Source organism: Microtus ochrogaster, chromosome 8, assembly GCF_000317375.1.
Source record: "Microtus ochrogaster isolate Prairie Vole_2 chromosome 8, MicOch1.0, whole genome shotgun sequence".
Taxonomy (NCBI): domain Eukaryota; kingdom Metazoa; phylum Chordata; class Mammalia; order Rodentia; family Cricetidae; genus Microtus; species Microtus ochrogaster.
This window is the reverse complement of record NC_022015.1, coordinates 40513366-40538231: the sequence shown is the minus strand read 5'-3', so window position 1 is coordinate 40538231 and position 24866 is coordinate 40513366. Positions and strand designations below refer to the sequence as shown.

Here is a 24866-nt window from a genome sequence, read left to right as displayed (position 1 = left end):
TCCCTCTTCCCAGATGACAGAAAACTAACCAGCACAGTGGAAGGGTGGCCTTGGCTGTGATTTGGTCTCTTTGAACTTTCCTCATTTCCAGCGCTGGGGCAGAGCTTGCCGCTCATGCTGGACTAAGCAACTCCCAGGCACCTCAGCTTTCCTCATCCTCAGCCGTGGTTGCTGGTTCTGGGCCAAGCTACCTCTGTGGGATGGTGGTAAAACAGGGTGCAAGGGGTTTGGGGTCATGACTTTCCATATGCTTGGCTTTTTTCTTCCTGAGGCAAGGCCTCACTGTGCAGCCCAGGTTGGCCTTGAATCCTCAATCCTGCCTTGGTCTCCTCAGTGCTGGGAAGGCATGTGCTGCCATGCCCCGCTTCTGGCCATGGTCCCCTCCACCCTCATCTTCCTTTGTGAGTGGGTGGGTGACAACATGTTTTTACACTGTGCAAGGTTGCAGAGGTTTGTTGGTCACTTCTTAGCTGTGTGTCTTTAAACAAGCTCCTTCTTCTGTCTGCTGCTTGTTGGTAAGGTACTCATGTTTTTCTGCCTCATAAAGTTGTGTGAGGGTTATTTGAGATGCTGTGTGGAGGGTTTCGTTTTCAGTCTGTGCTCAGGAAATTTGTGCTGTGGGTTTGACCGCCTCTGGTGGGGGTATTAGGAGGACTATGGAGTATTGAGCGTTTGGGCCCAGTCTAGTGGCAAACTGTGCCTGTTCCCTGACTTCTTCTATGGCTCTCCAGAAACTCCACCCAGTGTGCCCAGCCAGGCCAAGGCAAGGACCAAGTAAGATCCTTCCTGCTTTGAGCCTCAGTTTCCTCATGTGGGTTGTTGTGAGCAGCAAAGGACATGCTGATGAAGGGGTTTAATCTTTCTAGCCATTGTCTACCCTACAGGGTAAGTGACAGGGTAGCAAGGATGGTCACTAGAAGACACTGGCTGCGTGCCAGGCATTGGGTCTAAATATATAGCCTTGGCTGGCTTTGAACTCACTGTGTGGTCTAGGCTGACCTCGAGCTCTAGATCCCCCTGCATTAGCCTCCTTAGTGCTGGCATCACAGCGTGCATGGCCGGCCTGGCTTGCTGGCAGCGCATATGAACGTTTTCTGGTTGAATCCTCAGAGTGGTGGTAGAGTTGTTACACTATTTTACAGGGGAGAGTCTGCCCATGATCACCTGCTAAGTGGAGAGCTGGGCTCCCTAGCATTGCTCCTGTCCCCCAGCCTGGGGTAGCCTCACCCTCATCTGAGTCTGGAGTGTGTGTGGTGAGGCTGTTTTCCCCTTGAACCCTGTCTTTGCCCCCCAGATCAAAGAGCCAGCTGAGAAGCAGAAGTTCTTCCAAGAGCTGAGCAAGAGTCTAGACTCATTTCCTGAAGATTTCTCTCGGCACAAGGTGCTGCCCCAGCTACTGACCGCCTTTGAGTTCGGCAACGCTGGGGCTGTGGTCCTCACACCCCTCTTCAAGGTAAATGGGGCCAGGCAGGAGCTGTGGGATACAGAGACCTGAATGGATACAGCCCTGGGTGAGAAGCATTCTCAGGGTGGACGCAAGCCCAATGTCCTCTTGACTTAGCAAGCAAGGCCACCTGACAGCGGGAGGGAGTCAGGCGGACTTGTAGCCCGTGGGAAGAACAGTTCTGTGCTGCGATTCCTCTGCTTATAGATTATTATTATTATTATTATTTCAGTGCCTTCCTCCTTTTCTCCAAGCCTTCTCCACCATCACCTCATTCCTCTCCTGGGAAGTCTGCAGTGAGCCCAAGCAAGTTGAGGGAACCCTGTGAAGTTGCCCTAGCCCCGTGGATGTGGCTAAGCCCCTCTTTCTCCTCCTTGCTCAGGTGGGGAAATTCCTCAGTGCTGAAGAGTACCAGCAGAAGATCATCCCCGTGGTGGTGAAGATGTTCTCATCCACCGACCGTGCCATGCGCATCCGCCTCCTCCAGCAGGTAGAGGCCTCAGCCAGTTTCTGCCCAGGTCCTCCTCCCAGACCCTGGTTCTAGTCACCCCCAACCTTAGACAGGTGGCCGGAGCCTGTGCTTTGGCTATAAAGGTACCCTGAACCCCTTACCATTGAGTGTTCCACAGATGAAGGGCCAGGAAAACTCTGGGGAGGTGGAGCTGGTCCCAGGGCTCCTTGTAGCCTTGGGCTCTCCAGACTCTGTCATTTAGGTCCTCTAATGTAGGACACGGTTTCTCCCGTCAGCCCCACAGCTACAGAGTGTTAGCCTGTAGGTTAGAATGTTCTCATGAGCCAGAAAGACTCAGGTAGCAGGGACCAGTCCCTGCCAAATGCCCTTCCCTCCTGAGGACATGTGCATGAGCTGGACTCGGGAGGCTGCCTGGTGGCCAGTGTCTGCACTGAACAGTCAAAGCCAGAGTGGCTCTGACTTTGGTGGGGTGCGGCCATCTTCTCACGCCACACCCTGGACCACAGATGGAGCAGTTCATCCAATACCTCGACGAGCCTACAGTCAACACCCAGATCTTCCCCCATGTTGTACATGGCTTCCTGGACACCAACCCTGCCATCCGGGAGCAGACAGTCAAGGTGGGTGTAGTCAGGCCTAGAGTGGCCATTTCTTGTCTCCCAGGACAGGGAAGTGGTTCTCTCTGGAGCACAGGCCTTGGTTTGAGACAGTGTGTGTGGTGGTTGTTGCAGTGCCTGGGATGGTGATGGCAGCACTCGGAGAGAATGGGCCGTTCCAAAGCTGGGGCTGACAGTGCTTTCTGAGAGTTGCGGATGATTCGGAGGCTTCTCATCCAAGTGTACTGAGAGACTGAGGAGTGGGGCTGGGCAGAGCTGGGCTGCGATTGGGGCAGCTGGGTTTTACTGCCAGGTGGATTATGCACTGGGAAAGTGCGGGGAACACGGTGACATTAGGGTGCACCCCAGGGGACTGTTCTCAGCTTAGTGCCACTGGGACAGAATACCCGGAGCAACCTGAAGAGGGAAGATCTGTTTGGGGGTCAGTTTCGGGGCTTTCGGTCCATGGCCACTTGTCTCTGTTGCATCTGAGCCCGTGAAGAGCTGGGAAATTCTGACGGGGGCCATGAAGTGAAGTAGAACAGCTCTCCACATCACAGATGGACAGAAAGAGGAGGGGCTGGGGCAAGTGATAGCTCCCAAGGGTTTGTCCTCAAGGATCCACTGCCTTGAACTAGGTTCACTTCCCAAGCTTCCATCACCTCCCAACAACCCATCAAATTATGAACTGGTGAGGTTAGAGACCTCTGGATCAGTCAATTCCAGGAAGCTTCATCCTGTGCATTGCTGCCCTGCAGCAGGACCAGCCTCCACTGCATCTGAGAGCATTGCAGGTTCAAACAGCATGCGTGCGCGTGTGAGCCATGCAGTGAGAGGACTTAGAAGCGCAAGAGTGTCAGGTGCAAAAGGAGCCAAAGAGTGCACTTTGAGGTTTCCGACCATCCAGGTCTCAGTGAGCAGAGCAGTCAGCTAGGGAAGAACGTGGAGGTATTGAAACACCGTAGGTCAGGGATAGTGGAAGAGAAGCTTGGCCCTTGTCCTGTGCATTTTAATTGTAACAACCTGGAGTCTTCTAGGAAGAGGGAAACTCAAAACGACGACTTTCCTAGGTCAGGTTGCCTTGTGGCATGTCTGTGAGGCACTAGCTTCCTTCTGGTTTCTGTAAGACAGCCCAGCCATCCCTAAGTAGGTGGTCCCGTGTTCCACAAGAAACCATGAACTGGTAAGAAAGAGCCGCTTCCTCCTACTTCCTGCCCCCATGCTCCTTTGTTCTTTTTTCCCCTATTAGCTTTTTCTGAGATAGGATCTTCTTTTTTTTTTTTTTTTGGTTTTTCGAGACAGGGTTCCTCTGTAGCTTTGGTGCCTGTCCTGGAACTAGCTCTTGTAGACCAGGCTGGCCTCGAACTCCCAGAGATCCGCCTGCCTCTGCCTCCCAAGTGCTAGGATTAAAGGCGTGCGCCACCACCGCCGGCGAGATAGGATCTTCTTATGTGACTGTCTGTCCTAGAACTCATTGTGTAGATCAGGCTGGGCTTGAACTCAGAGATAGACTTCTGCCCCCTGAGTGGTGTGATTCAAGGTGTGACTCCCATGCCTGGCTTCTGCCCTCATGCTCTGAATTGTATCCCTGTCCTGACTTGGGTCGATGCTGGATTATGACCTGGGAGCTGTAAGACAAGACAAACCCTTTCCTTCCCTGGTGCTTTTGGTTAGAGCGTTTGTTACAGCAACAGAAAGGGACTAGAAGAGCCATTACATTTAGTAATTTGAAAAAATAAGTAAATAGCCGGGCAGTGGTAGTGCACACCTTTAATCCCAGCACTTGGGAGGCTGAAGCAGGTGGATCTCTGAGTTTGAGGCCAACCAGAATAAGTTCCAGGACAGCCAGGGCTCCACGAAGAAACCCTGTCTTAAAAAAACAAAAAGATAAAAAGAAAAGAAAAATAAATAAATACATTTAATGGCTAGGCATGGTGGTGTATGCCTCTAATCCTAGCACTCAGGGGAGGTTGAAGCAGGAGGGTTGCAAGTTCAAGGACAGCCCTGGGCTACAAAAAAAAACAGTTAAATTGAAAATTAGTAAATTGGAGGTCATCAGTGACCTCAGCATGGATGAACCAGTGTGGTAGAATGGCTCTCAGTATATTGATATGTAAGTCCAAACGAAGCATAATGTCGGCAAGCATCTGGGGTCTTGCTGTAGAAGGGAGACAGAACTAAGGGACTCCCTCTCAATATACTAGTTGGGACAGGACTGGACTGGGCGGGTCTGACAGCCCTGCTCAAAGCCACGGCCCACTGGTGGCTTATGCGCTCCCCCAGGAGTCTGTTCTTGCCCTGGCTCACTGGACCCTCCACCCCTCCACTCTACAGTCCATGCTGCTCTTGGCCCCAAAGCTGAATGAGACCAACCTCAATGTGGAGCTGATGAAGCACTTTGCAAGACTGCAAGCCAAGGATGACCAGGGTCCCATCCGCTGCAACACCACGGTCTGCTTGGGCAAAATCGGCTCCTACCTCAGTGCTACTGTGAGTGTCCTGTAGAGCTGTGGAAGGATAGCAGCCTCCTTCGGGGCTACAAAGCAACCCTGTGTCCGTGGGGCCTCACTGTTCTCGAGACTCAGTCCCTGAGCTCCATGAGACCTATTGCCTGGGCTTCTTGAAGTGGAGTCAGCTGCAGAGCACACAGCCAGTAAGGTGGTAGACCTGGGTTCTGAACTCAGGTCTGCTTGACTCTTATGTCTTCATGCATCACTTAGCCACAGTCTATAAACTTGAGCTTCAGCTAGGCCTAGACACTTAAACAAGAATGAATGAAAGTTGGGTGTGGTGGTGCACACCTTTAGTCCTAGCACTAGGGAAGCAGAGGCAGGCAGATCTCTGTGAATTTGAGGCCAACCTGGTCTACAGAGCAGAGTTCCTGGACAGTCAGAGCTACACAAATAAACCCTGTCTCAAAAACAAAACAAACAAATGGAAAAATCAAAGGAATGGATGAATAGGATCAGCAGGTAGGGAGGAGAGGAGGTTCACGCCCAGCCTCAGGGTTGCTGCTCTGGCCCTACACCTTGAGGCAGCGTGAAACCCAACGATCCAAGAAAAGCCGAGGTACATATTTGTTTATAGATTCTCTTCCTTTATTATTATTATTAGGTTGTTTTTTTTGAGGCAGGGTTTCTCTCTGTAGCCCTGGCTGTCCTGAAACTTGCTGTCTAGACCATGCTGACCTTGAACTCACAGGATCACTTGCCTCTGCCTCCCAAGTGCTGGGGCTAAATATGAGCACCACACTGCCTGCCATAGTTCTCTTCTTTTACATTGTGAATGATAGGTTCTTATTTCCAGACCTTGGCTCCAGTGGATGGCCCTGTCCTAGGAAGTAAAGGTCTGGTAGTTGGGGCCCCTTATTGATTCTGTACATTGAAGCATCCTTTCCTTTGTCAATCTGGGCTCTCAGACTAGACACAGGGTCCTCACCTCCGCCTTCAGCCGGGCCACTAAGGACCCATTTGCACCGTCCCGGGTTGCGGGTGTCCTGGGCTTTGCTGCCACACACAATCTCTACTCAATGGATGACTGTGCCCACAAGATCCTGCCTGTGCTCTGCGGCCTTACTGTGGACCCTGAGAAATCTGTGCGGGACCAGGTAAGGCCCAACCAGGCAGACCCCAGGGTTGGGCTTAGGGATAACCAGTCTCCAAGAGGCCTGGCAATCCTTGGGAGTGCTGGAGCACCCAGCTTGACCTCTTGCTGCTCCACAGGCCTTTAAGACCATCCGAAGCTTCCTGTCCAAATTGGAGTCTGTATCGGAAGATCCTACTCAACTGGCAGAAGTAGGTGAGTGACCTACACTTGAGTTCTCTCCCTTTGCCATGTCCTTTACAGTTCCCTGGTATGTCCCATCCCATGGGAGCTTCTGAAAGCTGGAAAAAAAAAAGTCAGCAAGCAGCTCCCTGTTCCATACCTTGGAGAACTGGGCCTAGAGAAGGGAGGGTTTGCTGTGGATTGCTGTTGCTGAGCTGGCTCTTCTATCATCTCTCCATGAAGCCTGTACCTACTTGTCTCTCATTATCCAGAGAAAGATGTCCATGCAGCATCCAGCCCGGGAGCAGGAGGAGCTGCAGCCAGCTGGGCAGGCTGGGCTGTAACCGGGGTATCCTCACTCACCTCCAAGCTCATCCGTGCAAACCCCACACCTATGCCATCTGAGACCACTGTGACCCAGAGATCAGTACCAGAGGGTGAGTATCCCAGGCTCCCGCATCAGTGTCTGAGGGCTGAGAGCCACTCTTGTTAGGCTTTCCTAATGTGGCGGCAGGGACATGAGGCATGGGGTGATGGCTAGTTACTCTCCCTGGTACTCTTCCTCTTAGCAATTTCTGTCCTGTCCCAAGATCTCCCCGAGAGCTCAGACTCTTTTTTTTTTTTTTTTTTTGAGTTTTCGAGACAGGGTTTCTCTGTGGCTTTGGAGCCTGTCCTGGAACTAGCTCTGTAGACCAGGCTGGTCTCGAACTCACAGAGATCCGCCTGCCTCTGCCTCCCGAGTGCTGGGATTAAAGGTGTGCGCCACCACCGCCTGGCTAGCTCAGACTCTTTGTTCCCCAGGAGATGCTGCTCCTCCAGCCCCTGCCCCTGACACCCCAACGACCTCAGGCCACTGGGAGACACAGGAAGAAGACAAAGACACAGCAGAAGACGGCGCCACTGCTGACAGATGGGACGATGAGGACTGGGGCAGCTTAGAGGTGAGTGGGGCTGAGGAGGTCTCCCCAGGGAACCCCAGCGCAAGGCCACAGGCCATCCTTTAGAGGAGTCCACAGATTGGAGTTGGACTCGCCCTCATTGCATGGCATCCTGGTAGGTGAGCTTCACGGATTGGTCATGGGGGCTAGCACAGCCACTGAGTCCCTATTCAACTCCAGGGTCCCCAAGAGCTGGGTGAGAAAGGAGAGAGTGGGTAGGTCTCAAAAATAAAAACCAAGAGGCAGCTGAGCCATGGCTAAGAGGGCTCAGTGTGTTTGTCCTCTTGAGGGTTGAGAGTATTGCTGGTTATGCCTTCCTCCTTCTCACCCTGCAGCAGGAAGCTGACTCTGTGCTGGCGCAGCAGGACGACTGGAGTGTCAAGGGCCCAGGGAGCCGAGCTGGACAAGTAGGCTGGGTCCGGCAGGGGCTATCTGTGAAACACTGTTAGTCTCTTCACTCTCCTAGCCTGCCTCTCTCCCATTGTCCACTCCCAGGTCAGCCACTCAGACCACAGACCTCTGGAGTCAGCCTGGAACAGCTGGGAAGCTGAGGGCTCCTGGGACCAGGGCTGGCAGGAGCCCAGCTCTGTAGAGTCACCCCCAGAAGGCACCCGGCCAGCCAGCGAGTATAACTGGGGTGGTGCAGAGCCCAGTGACAAGGGTGACCCCTTTGCTGCCCTGTCTGTTCGTTCTAGTGCCCAGGTACTGGCCCATTGAGAGCATGGGGTACTTGGGGTGACTGCTGCTGGGAGCTGGCCCCCACTGTAGCTTGCATTTTCCTTTCAGCCCAGGCCAGACCCAGACTCCTGGGGTGAAGACAGCTGGGAAGGCGTGGAGGCTGAGAGCAGTGAGTATTTCCCATGAAGGGCTGGCAGGAGCAGGTACGGGAGCAGGGAGCTGAGACCCTTTTTCTTCCTGATCCCAGGACAGATGAAGGCAGAGCTGGCACGGAAAAAGCGTGAGGAACGGAGGAGGGAAATGGAAGCCAAGCGGGCAGAGAAAAAGGCCACCAAGGGGCCCATGAAGCTGGGAGCCCGAAAACTGGACTGATACCCCTATCTCCCAACCCCCGGGCACTTCTGATCAGTGGAGCAGACCTGGAGGATGTATTTATTGTACAAACCATGTGAGCCGGGTCACCTGGCACATCTAGTGTACATAATCAAAGCCACAATAAATTCTATTTCACATCCTGCTTCCAGCTCAGCCTAGCCCCTCCCAAGCTGTGGCTCTTGGTGCTGCCATCCCAACTTAGGGTGTGAATATAAATTTGCTTTGAAAGCCAAGAGTAAATTAAAGGGGCAGATCTGACTTTGCAGTTTCTAGGGACCTTCCTCAGGGAGGAAAGCAGACAGCACTCTGCAGACAGGAGCACCCCTGGGTGTTGGGGTGCAGGAAGGAGATCTCTGGGCCCCGGAGGGTCGCTGAGTCCATCTCTGATTTGGACAGGAGTAAGGGATGTACTTGTTTCCACATCAGTAGAAACTCTCTTGACCAAGGTGCAGGCCAAGGTGGCATCAGCGGCGCCGCTGAGGCACGCAGGCCCCATGAGGGCGGCTGCGTGTGAAGCCAGCTTTGCAGACACAGCGGAAGGAACCACTCGTGTTCACGCACCGCTCGCTCTTGCACAGCAGCCCACGCTGATTCAGCTCTCGGCACTCATCGATGTCTACAGGGTAGGAAGACAGATGTGGGCTTAGGTTAAGTTCCAGTGTGGTGTCTCCCGACCCCTGCTCTGCCCTTCTGTCCCCAATGTCTTGCTCACCCACGCAACGGGCGCGGGAGGCGTCCAGCTGAAAGCCGCCAGGACACTCACACACTGCCCCTCCTGGCCGCTGCACACAGCGACCGCTCACACAGCGGCACTCATCTGAATCTTCTTCGGAGCTGTCCTCGTCTGTGTGCGCCAGAGGAATATACATATCACCACCGACCCCCATCGATGGAGTCCACACCTCTGAGCCCTTGGCCTCACTCACCTCGAGGAGACTTCCCCAGCACTAGGGGGCTCGTGTCCCAGAAAGAATTGCTCTCACTCTGCGAAGTCGGACACTGGGACCCTAGAAGTGTGGTAGCGTCAGCAACACTGATTTATGTTCTCAAGTCCCTACATCTAGTTCCTCGGGTAGCTCACCAGTGCCACGTGGCGGGCATGGTCTGCACTGGGTGCCCCAGCCCCGGCCCTGGCGGCAACAGCAGTCATCAAAAGTGAGGGCAGGCCCGGCTAGGGGCCCCATACACATGCCATCCTCTCCTCGCTGGCCCCAGCATACTTCACGTCGCTCTGGGGCATGCTCTGTGGATCAAGACCCGCATCAACAAGGAGGGAGGTAGGGACTGCCCACCTCGGTCCATCCCACCTGCCGACTGTGGCCCAGGGTGGGGGTGGGGGGTTCCACCCTGATGGGACTCAAAATCTGCCCAGGACGAATGTCGCCCTCACCCGCCTGGCTCTCAGGGAGCTGGCAGTCGCGGCCGGAGGGCCCGGGCACCCAGGGCGGGTGACATTCGCAGCGGTAGGAGCCCGGGAGGTTGACGCAGCGGCCAGGGCGGCAAGCAGCCGGATCCTGGCACTCATCCACGTCTAGGGGGCATGGGGAGTGGTGGTGGTAATCACAGTTCAGTTTGGGCTCCAGCCCCTCCTCCCCACGCTGATCCCCTGGGCCTCACCCATCTCCTCTGGGCTTAGACACTGCCGTTGCACCGGGCTATACTCTGCGGGTGGCGTGCAGGCGCAGCGGTAGCCACCGCGTGTGTTCTCACACACTCCGTTCCTGCAGTTGGACTCGTCCAAGCACTCGTCCACGTCTGCGGAGGGAGAGAATGCTGGTGACAGGAGCAGGCCTAGATCAGGGTGGCCACTTCCCCAGGGACACCACTGGCTCCTGCGCTCACCTACACATTCCAGCAGGTTGCCATCGTAGTAGAAGCCCTGCTTGCAGTAGCACTCGTAGCCGGGCTGTGTGTTTACACACTTGCCTTCCTTGCAGATCTCCGCCCCAAACAGCACACACTCGTCGATGTCTGAGAGCAAGGGAAACGTGAATGCCCAGTGGGCTCTCCTTTACCTGCGGGCTCAGGCCCCTTGGGTGGGGCTTATTGGGAGAGCTGAACCTAGATTATTGGCTGGAATTATTGGGATCACGTTGGCATAAAGAGTGGGGCTTACCCAGCAAGTGGTTGACCCAACCAGCACCAGTAAACCAACACAAATCACATTGGGGAGGAGAAGGGAAGCACTAGGCTAGCGCTTACCACGGTGGGCTGGGATGCCATAGTTGACGATGTTGTTGTCCTGTGTGTAGCCCTTTCCGTCAGGACAGAGGCTGTGAAACTCAGCTGCAGGGTGAGAGAAACCGCGGGAGGGTTCACGGGACTGAGCATGTGCCTGCTCCCTCCTTTCCCAGCTACCCAGAAGGAAGCCCTTTGCTTCCCAGTGACATTCCTGACCTGAGCTGTAGACCGGACAGGGATAGATTTCACAGTGGTCTCCCCAGCCAGCTCCTAGTGAGCAGCAGCACTCCTGCTGGGTGACATTGGTGGCCAACACGCTGTCGCAGAACACGGTGTCATCAAAGTTAAGGTAGCACTCCTTCTTGTGGTGGGGCTGCTCCACCTCTGGGGAGGGGGTGACAATTCAGGTTATGGAGATAAGCCTGGCAGTGGTGGCACACGCCTTTAATCCCAGCACTCAGGAGGCAGAGGCAGGTGGATCTCTGTGAGTTCGAGGCCAGCCTGGTCTACAAGAGCTAGTTCCAGGACAGGTTCCAAAGCTACACAGAGAAACTCTATCTCGGAAAAAAAAAAATTTATGAAGATAGTAGTTTTGACCTGTCTCCTGTACCCTAAACTGCACCCACTCTGCTCTCCTTGTCACCTAGTGAGAGGTCTAGCTCCATCCCACTTCTTCCCAGGCAAAGAGGATTTCCTGTTCTGGGAATTCAGAAAGGTGGAACCAGAACACATCTCTGAGCCCGGTGGTTGTCACTCCAAGGATTATCCAGTCTGAGAGAAGGGAAGGGCACTCACCCTCACAGCCATGCTGGTCCTGGGTGAGTGTGAAGCCCTCGTCACAGACACAGACGTAGGAGCCCTGGAGGTTTTCACAGGTCCCATGGGGCAGGCACAGGCCTGGGTCCTGGCTGCACTCATCTATATCTAGGAGGTGCAATGAGAGCAGGAAGCAAGCAGGTTCAGCTTTGGGGAGACCCAGTCCCTCTTTCCATAGGGTTGCCCAAAAGCCTTACACAGGCTTAGAACCCGAATTTCTGCTTTGTTTTCAAAGCGCACACAAGGGACATCTCCTTGGGTCTGTCTGTGTGGGTAGGTTTATGACGTCATGATGCTCACTGCTGCCAGCCTTTGTAAGCCCTTAGGTCCTCCTGGCACGGGATGAACTCCTGACTCTCGGCTGGCATTTGGAAACCTTCATTCTGTTCCCCTTTCAGTTCCATCGCAGATTTGCTATTCTTTGAAGCAAGGTCTGTTTCCTAAGCTAGTCTTGAACTTGAGATCTTCCTGCCGCAGCCTCCCATGTAGCTGGGATGACAGATAAAGCCATCCAACTCGGCCCATCACTTTTCCATTTCTCCCAAAATTTTGCTCAAGACAGAATCATTCCCTCTCCTCTAAAACCCACAATGAGAACTTAGAAATTGTTCTTCTTAGGGTAGAGCCCACTCACAGCCCCCTGCTGAGGGACCCCCTCCCCACCCACAGCCCCCTGTTGAAGGACCCCCTTCCCCACAGACCCATGCTGAAGGATCCCTTAGGCTTCAAGTCCCAGTTCCCTAGGCACCTCCCTTTAGGTAACTTCCAGACACCTTCACCCTGACCCTGAGAGTCATTTCCATGACCCCTCCAATCTAGGATCTCCAGATTACTGCTGAGCTATCTAGGACAGCCTAGGCAAACGGGTATGCAGGTATCACTCAGTGAATGTACGTACAGGTGAGTTGAAGGGCCGGGCTACTGTATCTGTGAAGAGCTGAGCAGAGGGGATGGAGAGATAGCTCAGCCCTTAAGAGCATTGTTGCTCTTCCAGATGACCCAGCACCCACAAGTCCACTCACAGCCACCTGTAGCTCCAGCGCCCTCTTCTGGCCTATATGGACACATACTCATGTGCTGCACAGACAATTCAGGCAAACACATACACATAAAATTAGAGTAAATTAAATATCAAAAAGTTAAAAAGATGACTGAGCTGGGCGGTGGCGGCGCACGCCTTTAATCCCAGCACTTGGGAGGCAGAGACAGGCGGATCTCTGTGAGTTAGAGGCCAGCCTGGTCTACAAGAGCTAGTTCCAGGACAGACTCCAAAGCCACAGAGAAACCCTGTCTCGAAAAACCAAAAAAAAAATAAAAAATAAAAAAAAATAAAATAAAAAAAGCCGACTGAAACTTGAATGTAGTAAGCTCGGCACCATGATCCTTGTTTCAGAACAAATGCAAGCGTGAATGGAGCCAGCTGGATTGATGGATGGACGGATGAGTGGATGAAAAGACCACAGACAGGCTACAGGGTGTCGAAGGATTACACTGCCCTGCCATCCCATTCAGGAGCTCTCAGCCAGCTCCTCATACCTTGACACTTCCTGCCGCCCACCAGCCGATGCCCCTGGGGACAAAGACATCTGTAGGAGCCATTGGTATTGATGCAGTCACCTCCAATGCAGGCCGCGGGGAAGTCACATTCATCGATGTCTGTAGAGACCAGGGTTTGGAGACTCTCAGGGGTTGACCCCATACACACAGGCTAGAGCCATCCGAGTTCCCTACTCCGAGAGCCCTGGATCACTCCCACACCCCCAAACCACAACTGGCATCTGGGTGGGGGCTGGACCTGGGCAGCAGAGTCCTGGGGTAGGTAGGGCAGGCCAGCGGCCAGGCTCTAGGATCCCTCACCCTCACAGTGGCTCCGGTCCCTTGACAGATGATAGCCAGAGAGGCACTGGCACTGGAAGGAGCCCGGTGTGTTGGTGCAGATACCATTGCTGCACATGCTCCTCCCAGCCTCACACTCATCCACGTCTGCAGGGCACAGAGGAGCGTCAGGCTGGAGGTGGTCTCGGTTTTCCGGTATTGTTCCCCACGGCTGCCCATTTGTCTGGAGCACAAGAGCTGAGGCCTAGGGGGCTTCACCCTGCGCCCGCATAAAAACCATGTATGGTGTCCAAGCCAAGTGCTGCCAGGATTCCTCAGTCATGTCTGATGCTAAAGAGTGCGTGTCTTCACTCACTCACCAAACGGGAGGTGTCCTCTCTTCTCACGAGGCTTAAGGCCCCAGCTTCTCAGACGCAGCTCTGAAGCCACCTTCACCCTCCCAACAATTCCTTTGCTCTCATCTCCCAAAGCCCTTTCATCCGCCCCTGTCTCCCTTAGACTCGGTAGCCATGAGGCCCTGCTAGATGCTATCTTATCCAATCCTCTCTCCCTGGGTCAGCAGGGTCACCTCAACTTCCAGAGCCCCATAGTCCACAGCCGATAGTTCCATATGGGAATTCTAGGCTCCAGCCCGCTTCTCTGGTACATAATAAAGATTACTACAGGGAAGAGGACTAACGAGTCTCTAGTCTGACATCCTTTTTCCCCCTTCAAATTAACAAGTTTTGCAGGCAAAAGTTTCAATCCTCATCTCTTAAGAGATAAGAGATGGCTCAGTAGTTAAGGGCATTTGTTGCTCTTACACAGGACTGGGGTTGGATTTCCAGCACCCACTTGGCAGCTCACAGAGGCCAGTAACTTTTGAGTTCCAGAAGGTCTGGTCTCCTTTTTTGCTTTCAAGGGCACCAGGTTTGTACATGGTGCACATCCATGCATATGGGCAAAACACCCATCTACATTAAAAAAAAAATCCACCCTCCAAGGCCCAGCTGCTTCGCTGACGACATAAGCCATTGTCTGCCGAGCAAGCTGGAGCTCACCCACGCAGCTGCGGCCGTCCGGTGCGGGCTCGTATCCCTGGGCGCAAGTGCATCGGAAGGAGCCGGGAAGGTTCTCGCACCATCCTGGAGAACAGGGACTGCCCTCGGAGCACTCGTTGACATCTGCAGGGAGAAACGCTAGCATCACAACTGGGCTCCACATCAATTTGCAAGCTGCTGGGGGTGAGGCTCCCCTCCCCAGGGCTAGGGGAGGGGCTCTACTCCCAGGAGGCCCGCCCCCCACGTGGAGCCTGAACCGCCCTCACCACGACAGGCCCCGCCCCCCTGGCTGCGATAGCCGGGCTGGCACGCGATGCACTTAAAGCTGCCAGGTTTGTTTTCACATTTGCCATCGGGGCAGGTGCTAGGGTCGCGACACTCGTCGATGTCTGCACGGAAGGGAAAAGGAAGAGGACAGATCTGGGAACAACATGACTGGTCCGGTGCTCAACATGACAGGGCCTCCCTCTGTCACAAATCGAGGCAGAATGGACCGGCTTGGGATTTCCTGACCCCCGCCTTAGAGGACCATAGATGGGTGCAGGCCTCCCGCCCCCATCCTAGACGGAGGGACAGCCATGGATCCGGCTTCCGTTTGGACGGGTACCCCACCTTCACACACGGGAGGTCGGGAGGATTTGAGCCGGTAGCCAGGGTAGCAGTTGCATTTATAGTGACCGGGGAAGTTGATGCAAAAGCCGCCGTCGCCGCACAGGTGAGGCTTGGCGCACTCATTCAGGTCTGAGCGAAGACAGGGCGTGCGATGGGTATGGGGCGGGTGGAAGGAGCAGATCCCACCACGTAGTCCCAGGATAGCCCGGGGCTGTCTGCGCTTACCTACGCACGATCGTCCCCCTGCGCCCACATGGAGGCGGTAGCCTCGGTTGCAGTGACAATTATAGGAGCCTCCAGTGTTCATACAGATGCCTCTCCCGGGGCCACACGGCTCCGCCTCGCATTCATTCACATCTGGAAGGATTGGTAGACCAGGAGACATCAGGGGCAGGTTGAGAGTCCCGGTCATCCCCTGGGCCACCCCCCCCCTACACCCACACACACACACTCCCTCGCCACCAACGAGGACAACGTTGATGTCCTGGCTCACCAACGCAGTAGCGGTGTTGCGGATGTGACCGGTAGCCCGGGTTGCAGTGGCACGAGTAATCCGAGGGGCCAGGCACACACTGTCCGTGGCCACAGATATTCTGGTTCAATCGGCACTCATCCGTCTCTGCGGCATGGGTGGATCGGGTCAGGGGGATACCTGCATTCTGCCACATCCCAGAGGCGGCTGTTGCTATGCAGCTACTATACCCTACTGCTCAGGAAGGCTTGGTCACAGAGTGACCCCTGGCTGCACACGGTATCTGAATCCTAGGAGTTCCTAAACTTCATCTCAAATAATCCTAATGTCCTTGCTCCAGAAAGTCTCCAAATAGGACCCCTGTGTCCTTGCCTTCCCTGCCACCTTTGTTACTTCCGTCCTTAGCATTCCAAAAGCTTGTCCTGTGTCACCTCAAATCAAACCACATCGCCTAAGTGCCCTATTTATGTTTTTAAGACTCCTTTCCAAGGGTTCCTGGGACAACCTTCTCCCCATGCACATCAATAGTTTAAACCCTGTCATCTCCGGCTTACTAATATCTTCTAGTCAGTGACTTCAACCCCCTTTGTTCCTAGGACCTGGGTCCCCCATTTTCAATTTTTCTGGAAACAACTTGTTGCCAGAACTGTGCCCAGACGGCCTGTGGGGGGCCCCTCTCACCCTCTTGTTTCCTCCTCTCCCCTTCTGACCCCCACCCTCCCATGAAGCCCAGGCTGATGCTAAGTGCTGTCCTGTCAAAACAGAGCTGACCAGCAGGCACTGCAGGCTGCTGTCTGTCTGGAGTCTCTCCATAGGCTAACTCGCTCTCCGCTCCGACACCTTGTCCTCCACATTCCCACAATCCCCAGGGAGCATCCACCTGAGCCCTCATTTCCGCTCATCAAGACCCAGGGTCTCAGTCAACTTCAATGACTGTGGCTTTGGAGTCCCTATGTCATTGGTTTGAACGGCTCCACTGTGACCCAGGGACAGACTGTTAACCTCTCTGAGCCTCAGCTTCTTTTCATCTGGAAATGAGGCAAGCCTTTGTTGTCTTCAGGATGTGAGAAAGTTAAAAGATGTTTGGTTTGTGAAGCTCTTCACATAGAGCCTGGCGGGGATTGCTCAGTCTGCACTGCCATTATTACAATGCTCAAATCCTTGCAGAAGCTTTTCACAGTCTCTGGCATCAAGCGGACTGGCCTTCCCTTGGTTCTCTGTGGTTTCTCCTCCCCCACCAATGATTCATACTTTTCTACACCTTTGCCCAGACTTAACTTCTCTGGAATGTTCTTTTTTTATTTTTTTATTTTTATTTTCCTTTTGAGACAAGGTTTCTCAGTGTAACCATTCTGACTGTTTTGGAGCTCACTCTGTAGACCAGGCTGCTGGTTCCAAACTCACAGAGATCCACCTGTCTCTGCCTCCTGAGTGCTGGGATTAAAGGTGTGTGCTACCACCATCTGGCTGGAATATTCTTTTTCTGAATCTCCATGTCCCTCCCCTCTCCACTTCTCTTGAATGTCTAGAATTCTTTAAAATGTTAGATATTCTCTCTCTCTCTCTCTCTCTCTCTCTCTCTCTCTCTCCAACACACACACACACACACACACACACAGTTTCTTATTGCTAGCTAATGTCTCATCCTTTAATCTTCCTGTCTTCTCTCTTACCTTTATGAGGTAGCATTTATGAGACACGCTAGACTTTAATTATTGATCTGCTTTGTAGGTGTCACATGATAATCCAGGCTGACCTTGAACTCTAGGCAATCCTGCCTGCACCTCGTGAATATTGAGATTACGGGTGTGAGCCACCAGATCTGGATTGATCTGTTTGCTTTGTTTGCGGTTTATTTTGGGAGGCACAAAGTAGGTGTTCAATAAATATAAATTGAAGGATGGATACTCTCAGACTGAGCTGACCGTCATACTAGCAGGCCCACTGGAAGGCAAACTTCCCAGCACGCAGCTCAGGCAAGCGCTAACCCGTTAGCCACGGAAGCGACGGAGGAGGAAACTTCCTAGGATGTGGCCTGCTGGCAGCCTTACCTGTGACCTGAGTAGGGGCGATCTCTACTGCACTTCGGGACGGGAGCAATTCTGGCGGGAACCGGTGAAAGGTAGGTGGGGAGGGGCGAGAGATCAGCTCTGCAGGCAGAAGGAGGGGCTTTTCAGAGAGCCACCCACCCCCTGCAGGCCACACCCAAGCTCCCCTCCCTGTACTCACTGTAGCCACGCCCACGCCTCCCAGTGACTTAGCTCCCGAGAACCGCCCCCACTTGCAGTGCCGGGCTCACCTGGGTAAGGCCGGGCAGGTGACGTGGTGGCGGTGGGGTGGCTCTGCTGCACCGATCGCTCCTCGCTCACTGGCTGTGGTTGATAGTAATATAAGCCCTCCTTGCTTCCTTTGTCTCCCTACCCCCTCCACTTGGGCTCCTATACTCACGGGGTCCATGGTCACGCCTAAAAAAGAAGATGAGATATTGAACGACAGGATGGAAGGCGAAGAATCAAGGATCAAAGGCTAGGGCTGCATCGCTAGGGGAAATCTCTGAGAGTTCAAAATTTACGCCTTTAGGTCAAGGGTCAAAGTTTAGATCCTGGGATTAGGGTATGTTTGCTTGGTGGTCGTGGTCTAAAGAGCATTGGTTGGGCTAGGTTTATTTGCTTGTTTTGTTTTTATTTGTTTGTTTTCAAGATATGGTTTCTCAGTGTAGCCTTGGCTGTCCTGGAACTCACTCTGTAGACCAGGCTGGCCTGGAACTCACAGAGATCCACCTGCCTCTGCCTCCCAGTGCTGGACTAAAGGTGTGTGCTAACCACCCAACAGCACTGAGCTAGGTTTGTACAGTGCTGGAGTAGGAGGTGATAGTTACGGTCAAACTGAGGCTGAGGGTAGGAGGGGAAGGCCTAGGGTCAGTGGTTTAGGCTAGGGAGTTAAACCTGACATCGGTGGTTTAAAACCTCCCTAATGCTGTGCCCCTTTAATACAGTTCCTCATGTTGTGGTAACCCCGAACCATAAAATTATTTTGTTGCTACTTCATAACTGTAATTTTGCTACTGTTATGAGTCATAATGTAAATATCTGATATGCGAACCCCCAAAGGGTCACAGCCCACAGGTTGAGAAACACTGCCTTAGGAGGTCAGGCTGTGAGTCTTATCTGTAGATCTGGAGTCACCGGATCAAGTCAGACCTCTCTCTTCCTCTGTGTCTTCAGGTGGTGGCGCTCTGCTGGAGCTCTCAGGCAGCTGCTGGGGTTTGGGTGGTCCATCAGGGTGCAGGAAAAGGGAAAAGTCACTTTCACCCTGGATGGTGAGTGTCTGGTGGGAGGTGAGGATATGGTACCCCTTCCCAGCCGGGCAGATCTCCTTGAAGGCTGCTGTGGTCGAGATGCAGACACAGCAAGTGAATTCCTGGACAGGTACAGCTTGCCCCCCATCCCCGCTACCCCTATATGCCCCTGACTTACCTGTACCATCTGCTGGACAGCGCTGGCACCGTGCACCCCAGGCTTTTCCCACACTGCAGCAGCAGAGTTGGCGGGTGAGGCGTGTGGTCAGAGGATGCTGGCACTGGTGTTCGGTGCTCACCAGGCGGAAACACAGGCTCTTCTCCTCTGGTTTGTCTGCTGCAGAGGTGGTGGTGGAGGCCAGGACCTGAACACTGCCCCTTTCAGCCCCGTTGCTCTAGACCCTGCTTCTCTATGTGACCACGACCTCGTGCGATTTCCTGGCACCTGTGTGACTCCTGACTCCTGATTTGAATTCTGAATTTCATTTGTTCTTCTCATCAAACCAGTGACTTACAGGTCCCTGATTTCATCTGACCTCATGTGAGCTCATCACTGATTCTGTGTGCTCTGGGTCTTGTTGCTTCTGCTCTCAACCCTTAACCCACGTGGACGTCTTCTGACCTCTGACCTCTGTCTGTTCGGAGCTGTTTCCCTCCCATCCATGCCTTGTGAATTCCCAGGACCAAGAGTCCCCAAGTCTTACCAATGCACTGTGTCCGTGAGGGGCCCAAGCTATGACCGGGTGGGCAGACACAGCGATAAGAGCCAGGGTTGTTGAGACAGTCTCCATGGCGACACATGCCGGGCATCGCGCATTCATTGATATCTGTGATGAGCAGTTTGATCATTGTAGCTGGGGCCATAGGTGGCAGCAAGCTGCTCCATACACTTGAGGGTTCTACCTTAGTTAGACTCCTTTCTCGCTCACCCTGGGACCCCCCCATGACCACCTGCCCACCAGAGTCTCCAGCTGACCATACCCTGGCAATGGGTGCTGTTGAGCCTCTTGTAGCCTTGGGGGCAGTCAGCACCCACCTCCCCACGTACAGGTCCTGGCTTCTGCACCCCTGTATCTGCAGAGAAAGGACAGACACAATAGCCACAAGTTGAGGAAATACTGGGGGCCTGCAGGAGAGGAAAGAGGGCTCTGGGGAGGGGAGAGAGGATCTGGTGGGCCTAGGGTTGGAGACTCCTATGGCAGGGAGCGAGAAAGAGAGCTGGGTCACCCTATAGGAGATGCTGCACTGAGTCAGGCACTCACACTGAAGCTGTGGACACTTGTGGCACTTGCTTTGTCCCCAGGCAGTACCGATGCTCCCACAGCAATCTTCCTGCTTGGTGAGACCAGGCAAAGGGTTGCTGCCACACTAGAGGGAGGGATGTGGAGAGGAGTTAGAGCGCCCCTCCCCCATTTGCCTCCTTTCCTGAAGCTTCTTTTCTTTTTCCAGCCCTAACCTGTGACACTCAATTGCATGCTGTCCTGATAACAAGGGTGACCCTAAGATAGATGGGGAATTATGGATTTACTCACGGGCTGCTTGGGCAGCGTATCCTGGAAGCAGCGGCCCAGTGGCTTTTGGGTGGGTGGCCTCGGGTGCGGGGGCTTGGGATGTGGCAGCAGGTGCTGGGAGGAGGCTGGGCCTTCTGCATTTGCCCCTTCTATGCGGTGCACCTGAACGGAAGCTTCCGGAGGGTGATGGACACGCACGTTCACCACGGGGGGCGGAGCCTGCACTGGGGGGCGGGGCGCGGTGGCCTCAGGGCTGTCCCGCGCCTGGAGGGTCGCGTTGCTGAGCTCCTCCAGGGCCCGACCCGCGCCCAGATCCGGCCACCCTTATTGCCCGCCCGTCTCAGCACCCCCGGGTTGCCCGTCTCCTAGTACCTTCTGCTGAGATTTGTCCTGGCCCCAGAGGCACCAGGAAAGCAGCATGTTGGGCAGGGGGTCCCTCCCCCGGCCCGGGAGGATCCGCGATCACCTGCACCGCGTAGATGGCGTGTTTGCTAGCCACAGACTCGCCTTCTGGAGCAAGGGGCGGCAGCGGGCCTGTGGACATGGCCGCAGTCCGGGCCAGTCCGGGGCCTGAGCTGCCGGTGCCCGCTCCAGTTCCTGCAGCAGGCACCTGGCAGAAGCGCCCCGTGAAGTCCGGGGGACACAGACACTGGTTTCGGGAGGAGCACTGGCCACCGTTCATGCAGGGTAGAGGGCACACCACTGAGAGGAGGAGACAGGGGTGAGGGCCTGGTGGCTCTTCAGTTCCCAGGCCATCATCACCCACATCCTGGCTCAACTTCCTTGCCACGTATTGGCTCTGCCCAGTTGGGAAGCTGACTATTTTTTAACAGATCACACACGTGGAAATGGCCTTCTGCAGGTCTCCAACACCTTTCTATCCAAGATGGATTCTGGAACCTTAAATTCCAGGCTTAAATCCTGGTCATATGTCCTCTGTCTCTGAGCAGCTTCCCCTGCTCATGCTTGTGCCTTCATCCATGGTAGTGATGCTCCCTTGGAGGCAGTGGCTATACAGATGCTTGGCCCAGTGTGGTGCAGACTGTAGAAGTGATAGCTAAAGCTCTCTCTTCGGTTCAGGTCTCAAGTCTCTCCCTAGTTCATCCTCACCCCCTCCCTCCATACTACTCCCCTACCCCAGCTGTCAATCTCTGACCTCACCAGGATCTGGCCCCTGAAGCTGTCAGAACTCAGGACCTCTATCCAGCGGGCTTACTGCTGGGAGCTCAGACTCCGATTGTCCCATTTACAGCCTTCATAGTGTCCCCTGAACTCGGTCCCCCTCAGGGCTTCTGCCTCTCTCCCACTTGTCTACAATGCCAGTGTGACTGGAGAGACCTGCCTCAGGCAAAGTTCAAGCAGAAAAGAGCCCCACCCCTTCACTCATCTTCTTGTTCTACTCCGGGTCTGAACATTTGAGGCCACGTTCCAGAACCGTTTTTCAGTCCAGCTCCCTCTGTTCTTCCCTGAACATCCCTGGCCCAGGCCCTACCTCCCTCGTACTAGTGCACCAGCATTCTCAGGGTGTTCTCTCTACCTTTCCTCCGGTCCAGAGCCCTTCACTACTGCTGCACAGCCACATGGATCCCTTCTGGATGTTTCTCTCCCAGGAAGGAGGCTTCCTCATTCTCCACCCCCTGCCCAGCCTGGCTGGCACTTTGCTGGGTTGTCCTCATACCTGCCTCTCCCACTACAGGTGTTTTGGAGGACAAGGTCTTGTGATCCTCAACTCTGTGTCCCAGAGGAGGTACAGGGGTCGAGGAAAGAACACGTCCTTCTAGTCTTGTGTCCCTGAGTTCCATCTCCAGCCCTCTCTTGCCTGTTCTCTGGGGTGGGAAGGTGGCCGTGTGCTCATTCCTGATCCTCTGGGTGGACACGAAGCATCCTAGACTAGTCCATCCCATCCTGCACAGTCTCCAGAGGCCAGGCCTCGAGGGCAACAGAGGTGTGTCCTGGGCCGGAGGAGGCAGGATCCTCTCCTTCCTGCCTTCCAGTGAGTCACCCTGCATGGTGAGAGTGACCTCTCTATGACACCCTCCCACTGTGGCCCGGGCACCGAGCCTGGGGGATGTGGGCAGCATGGAGAGACAGCAGCCTGCACAGGATGACCAGGCAAGGGCCTGTCACACACAGACTCACTGACACAAATACGGGCTCACTGTGTAAACACTCCCAGACAGTGACTGTAGAAACACACCCGAGACTCACAGAACATGAACTAATCTGAGTGTGCCATGCCAAAGCCTGTGCATGCCCTGTACACACACACACACACACACACACACACACACACACACAGACACACCACTGGGACTTCTTTGCTCTGGAGCTGAGTGAGCACAGGAATGTGTGAGAGGGGCTGTTTTCCTGTACCATCCTGGGCACGGCCTAATTACCCTGTCCAGGAGGTAATTACAGCTGGGACACCTCCCCTCTCCCCCCTGCCTGGCCCGCAGGGCCCCAGGGGAGGAGTCTGGAGCCCCAGGCCTTTTCTTTAGAGATGCTGAGGAAGGGGTAGGCTCTAGGCTGACCAGGAGGTCCCTCAGCCTTGGGGTGGAGGCAGCTCTGGGGCCTGTGAGGTGTCTGGAGTTTATGGGTGATATGGAAATCACTGTAACTTCAGCTGACTGAAGACCCAAAACGACCCCCCTCCAGGCCCGTACCATTTCTTAGCACCCCATTAATGGCCTCAAAGCCTTTCCCCCTCAGATTTTGCCAACAACTAACTCCCTCACCCCAGTCCCTGACCTTAGCTCCTCCTCCCAGAGAACACAGGTGTCTCCTTCCACCATGCCAAACTAGACAGTTTAAAAAGATTTCTGTTTCTTAGGGAAATGTTTATCTGCTTCTCTGGACTTCCTACCCCTGTTCTCATCTCTCCAAGCCCCTGTCTGCTCCCTCCTATAACTGGGCACCTCCTAAGAAGCCTGTGTCTTCCGGGGCCCCAGCTCAAGTCTCAACCCTAACCCAATACTTAAAAGTTCAGGCTTCCACGCATCCCCTCAACTCTGGCTTCTAAGGACTGCAGACTCTCAAGCACCCTGGTTCCCAGATCTCCAATTGCTATACTCCAGCTCCCCATCCTTTATGCCTATGTTCCACTCCGCTTCCTGCCTGGTGCTGTAGCCTGGCCTGCCCTTCCCTATGCCCCCAGCCAGATCCCCCCCGGCCCTCACCCACGCGGAAGCCAGAGCCGGTGAGCGTGTCGGTACTGTGGCCGTTCTCTCCGATGAGCGTCATATTGGAGCCCTGCTGACAGCTGTCCCGACACTGGCCCTTCAGACAGGTCCGCTTGCAGATCACCGGAGCAAAGACCACCTTGAAGCGCTCGCGGGCTAGTGCCCCGCCCCCGCCCGTGCCCCGCTCGCCGGCCGGCCCCCCCTCGGCCCCGCCGCCCGGGCCCAACAGCGCCAGCAGCAGCAGCGCCAACAGCCCCGATGCCCCGGCTGGGAGCATCGCAGGGGCCAGGCCGCGGGTAGCCCCTCGGGGCCCGGGCATCCGGGGCCGCACGACCCCGGGGAGGTGACGGCAGGGGGGGCGAGCCCGGGCGAGGATCGGAAGCTGGGAGCCCGGGGAGAGGGCTGCAGAGGGCAAAGCGGGGTGGTGGGGGAGCCGAGGCCGAGGGCAGGGAGGGGACAGCAGGAGCGACCGGGATTCCCGCTGCGAGGGAGTGAGACGGAAGTTGCACTGCGGGTAGAGCGAAGAAACTTCCCTGGCCGGGAGAAAACCCAACCAGGCCCCGAACTGAGGCAGGAGCGAGGAGGCCGGAGCAAGTGGAGGCGGAGAGGAGGAGCGAGGGGAGAGGAAGGCCGGGCGGCCGGCCCGCTCCGCGCCTCCCCCTGGCCGGGCTCCTCTCCCGCGGCCGCCGGGAAGCTGGGAGCGCGCGGGGAGGACGCAGGGAGAAGTGAGCAGTTGTTTTCCCTGGCTGGAGCGCGCCGGCGGCGAGGGGGGCTGGGACGCTGGCCCCGGGCCAAGGAGACAGTTTTTTTTCCCTTTCTCTCTCTTTCCCCCTTAGTTCAAGCGTCGTCACTGCTGACCGGAGAAGCACGGTGTGCAGCTGGGAGGGCGCCGGCTGGAGTGGGGGTTGTCCCCCAGGTGCCCGCCCGGCGCGGGAATCGAGCTGGGTCCTTTCCAGAGTCCTCACCTGGGACTCCCCGGCTTGTCCCGCCAGATTCCTCCGGGCGGGGTGCGGAGGCCTGCGCACACCTCCCCGCTCAGCTCCTTTCCCACCAGGTCAAAAATGGGGAAACCGAGGCAGATGGGCCTTGCTTGGAAGACCAGAGGCCTTTTAACTTTTGCTCATCCGTCTTTGTACATGTAGGGGTCCTCGAAGCCCCGAAGTCATAGCTCCTTAATCCTGATTGTATCTTCTCTCGAAGGAAAGGATTTAAGCAGGAGCATCTGCCCAGGGTTCACTTAGGTCCAAGAAAGAAGTCTGTAGGGTCCGGAAGAAGAGCAGAAGGAACAAAGCTAAATCCCAGCTTCCCTGCCAACCCCCCTTTTGGAAGGCTTCCTGGTGCCCACCCTGCCACCTCCCCCCTTTCCCCTCGTCTGGCCTGGCTGGCGGCGCTGGCTCTGGGCCTCAAGACACTCTGGAATCGCCAAGGTCTGAGCTCAGGGCCTGGCCCCCTTCCCAGGCTAACAGTTGAGAAGGGGCGTGCTGATTGAGCGCTCAGGGGGCTGGGGAAGAGCACGACAGGGTCCCGGGGGCAGGGATGGCAGGGGTTGGAGAGGAGCTAGCTTACTCACTGCTTTGAAAGGGAGGCTGTGGTGTCCTGGAGCTGGACCATAGGCGAGAGAATGCCAGGAGGCCTCAGGATCCAGTGTCTGAC

General features: G+C 55.2%; 2 protein-coding genes across 4 annotated transcripts in view; one reads left to right on the top strand and one right to left on the bottom strand.

Moving 5' to 3' along the window:
• Positions 1-8410, top strand: part of Scyl1 (SCY1 like pseudokinase 1) — a 12429-nt gene extending 4019 nt beyond the window's left edge. The window contains exons 6-17 of one of the 2 annotated variants that reach the window (XM_005351760.2): positions 1295-1453; positions 1827-1934; positions 2423-2536; positions 4847-5002; positions 5931-6119; positions 6235-6310; positions 6550-6714; positions 7079-7218; positions 7554-7622; positions 7711-7917; positions 8002-8062; positions 8141-8410. In XM_005351760.2, the coding sequence (XP_005351817.1) occupies positions 1295-1453; positions 1827-1934; positions 2423-2536; positions 4847-5002; positions 5931-6119; positions 6235-6310; positions 6550-6714; positions 7079-7218; positions 7554-7622; positions 7711-7917; positions 8002-8062; positions 8141-8265 (1569 nt within the window). In that variant the 3' untranslated portion in view covers positions 8266-8410. Of the gene's footprint in view, positions 1-1294; positions 1454-1826; positions 1935-2422; positions 2537-4846; positions 5003-5930; positions 6120-6234; positions 6311-6549; positions 6715-7078; positions 7219-7550; positions 7623-7710; positions 7918-8001; positions 8063-8140 lie in introns of both variants that reach the window. The other variant, XM_005351759.3, reaches the window with a different exon arrangement.
• Ltbp3 (latent transforming growth factor beta binding protein 3) lies at positions 8312-24320 on the bottom strand. 2 transcript variants are annotated; one of them, XM_005351762.2, is made up of 28 exons: positions 23211-24320; positions 20407-20736; positions 20056-20258; positions 19786-19891; positions 19505-19597; positions 19228-19350; positions 18702-18860; positions 18426-18611; positions 17674-17690; positions 17525-17597; positions 17277-17375; positions 15247-15372; positions 14979-15110; positions 14754-14882; positions 14408-14530; positions 14142-14264; positions 13123-13248; positions 12802-12921; positions 11245-11373; positions 10666-10833; positions 10471-10554; positions 10111-10239; positions 9886-10023; positions 9659-9799; positions 9350-9511; positions 9195-9275; positions 8981-9112; positions 8312-8884 (listed from the first exon to the last, which is right to left on the bottom strand). In XM_005351762.2, the coding sequence occupies exons 1-28, from the start codon at positions 23530-23532 to the stop codon at positions 8733-8735; spliced, it is 3906 nt and encodes a 1301-aa protein (XP_005351819.1). In that variant the 5' UTR covers positions 23533-24320; the 3' UTR covers positions 8312-8732. The 2 variants fall into 2 exon arrangements, with proteins under 2 accessions (XP_005351819.1, XP_005351820.1); XM_005351763.2 differs by lacking the exon at positions 9659-9799 and having other exon boundaries at positions 23211-24319.
• Between the last annotated feature and the right edge of the window lie 546 nt (positions 24321-24866).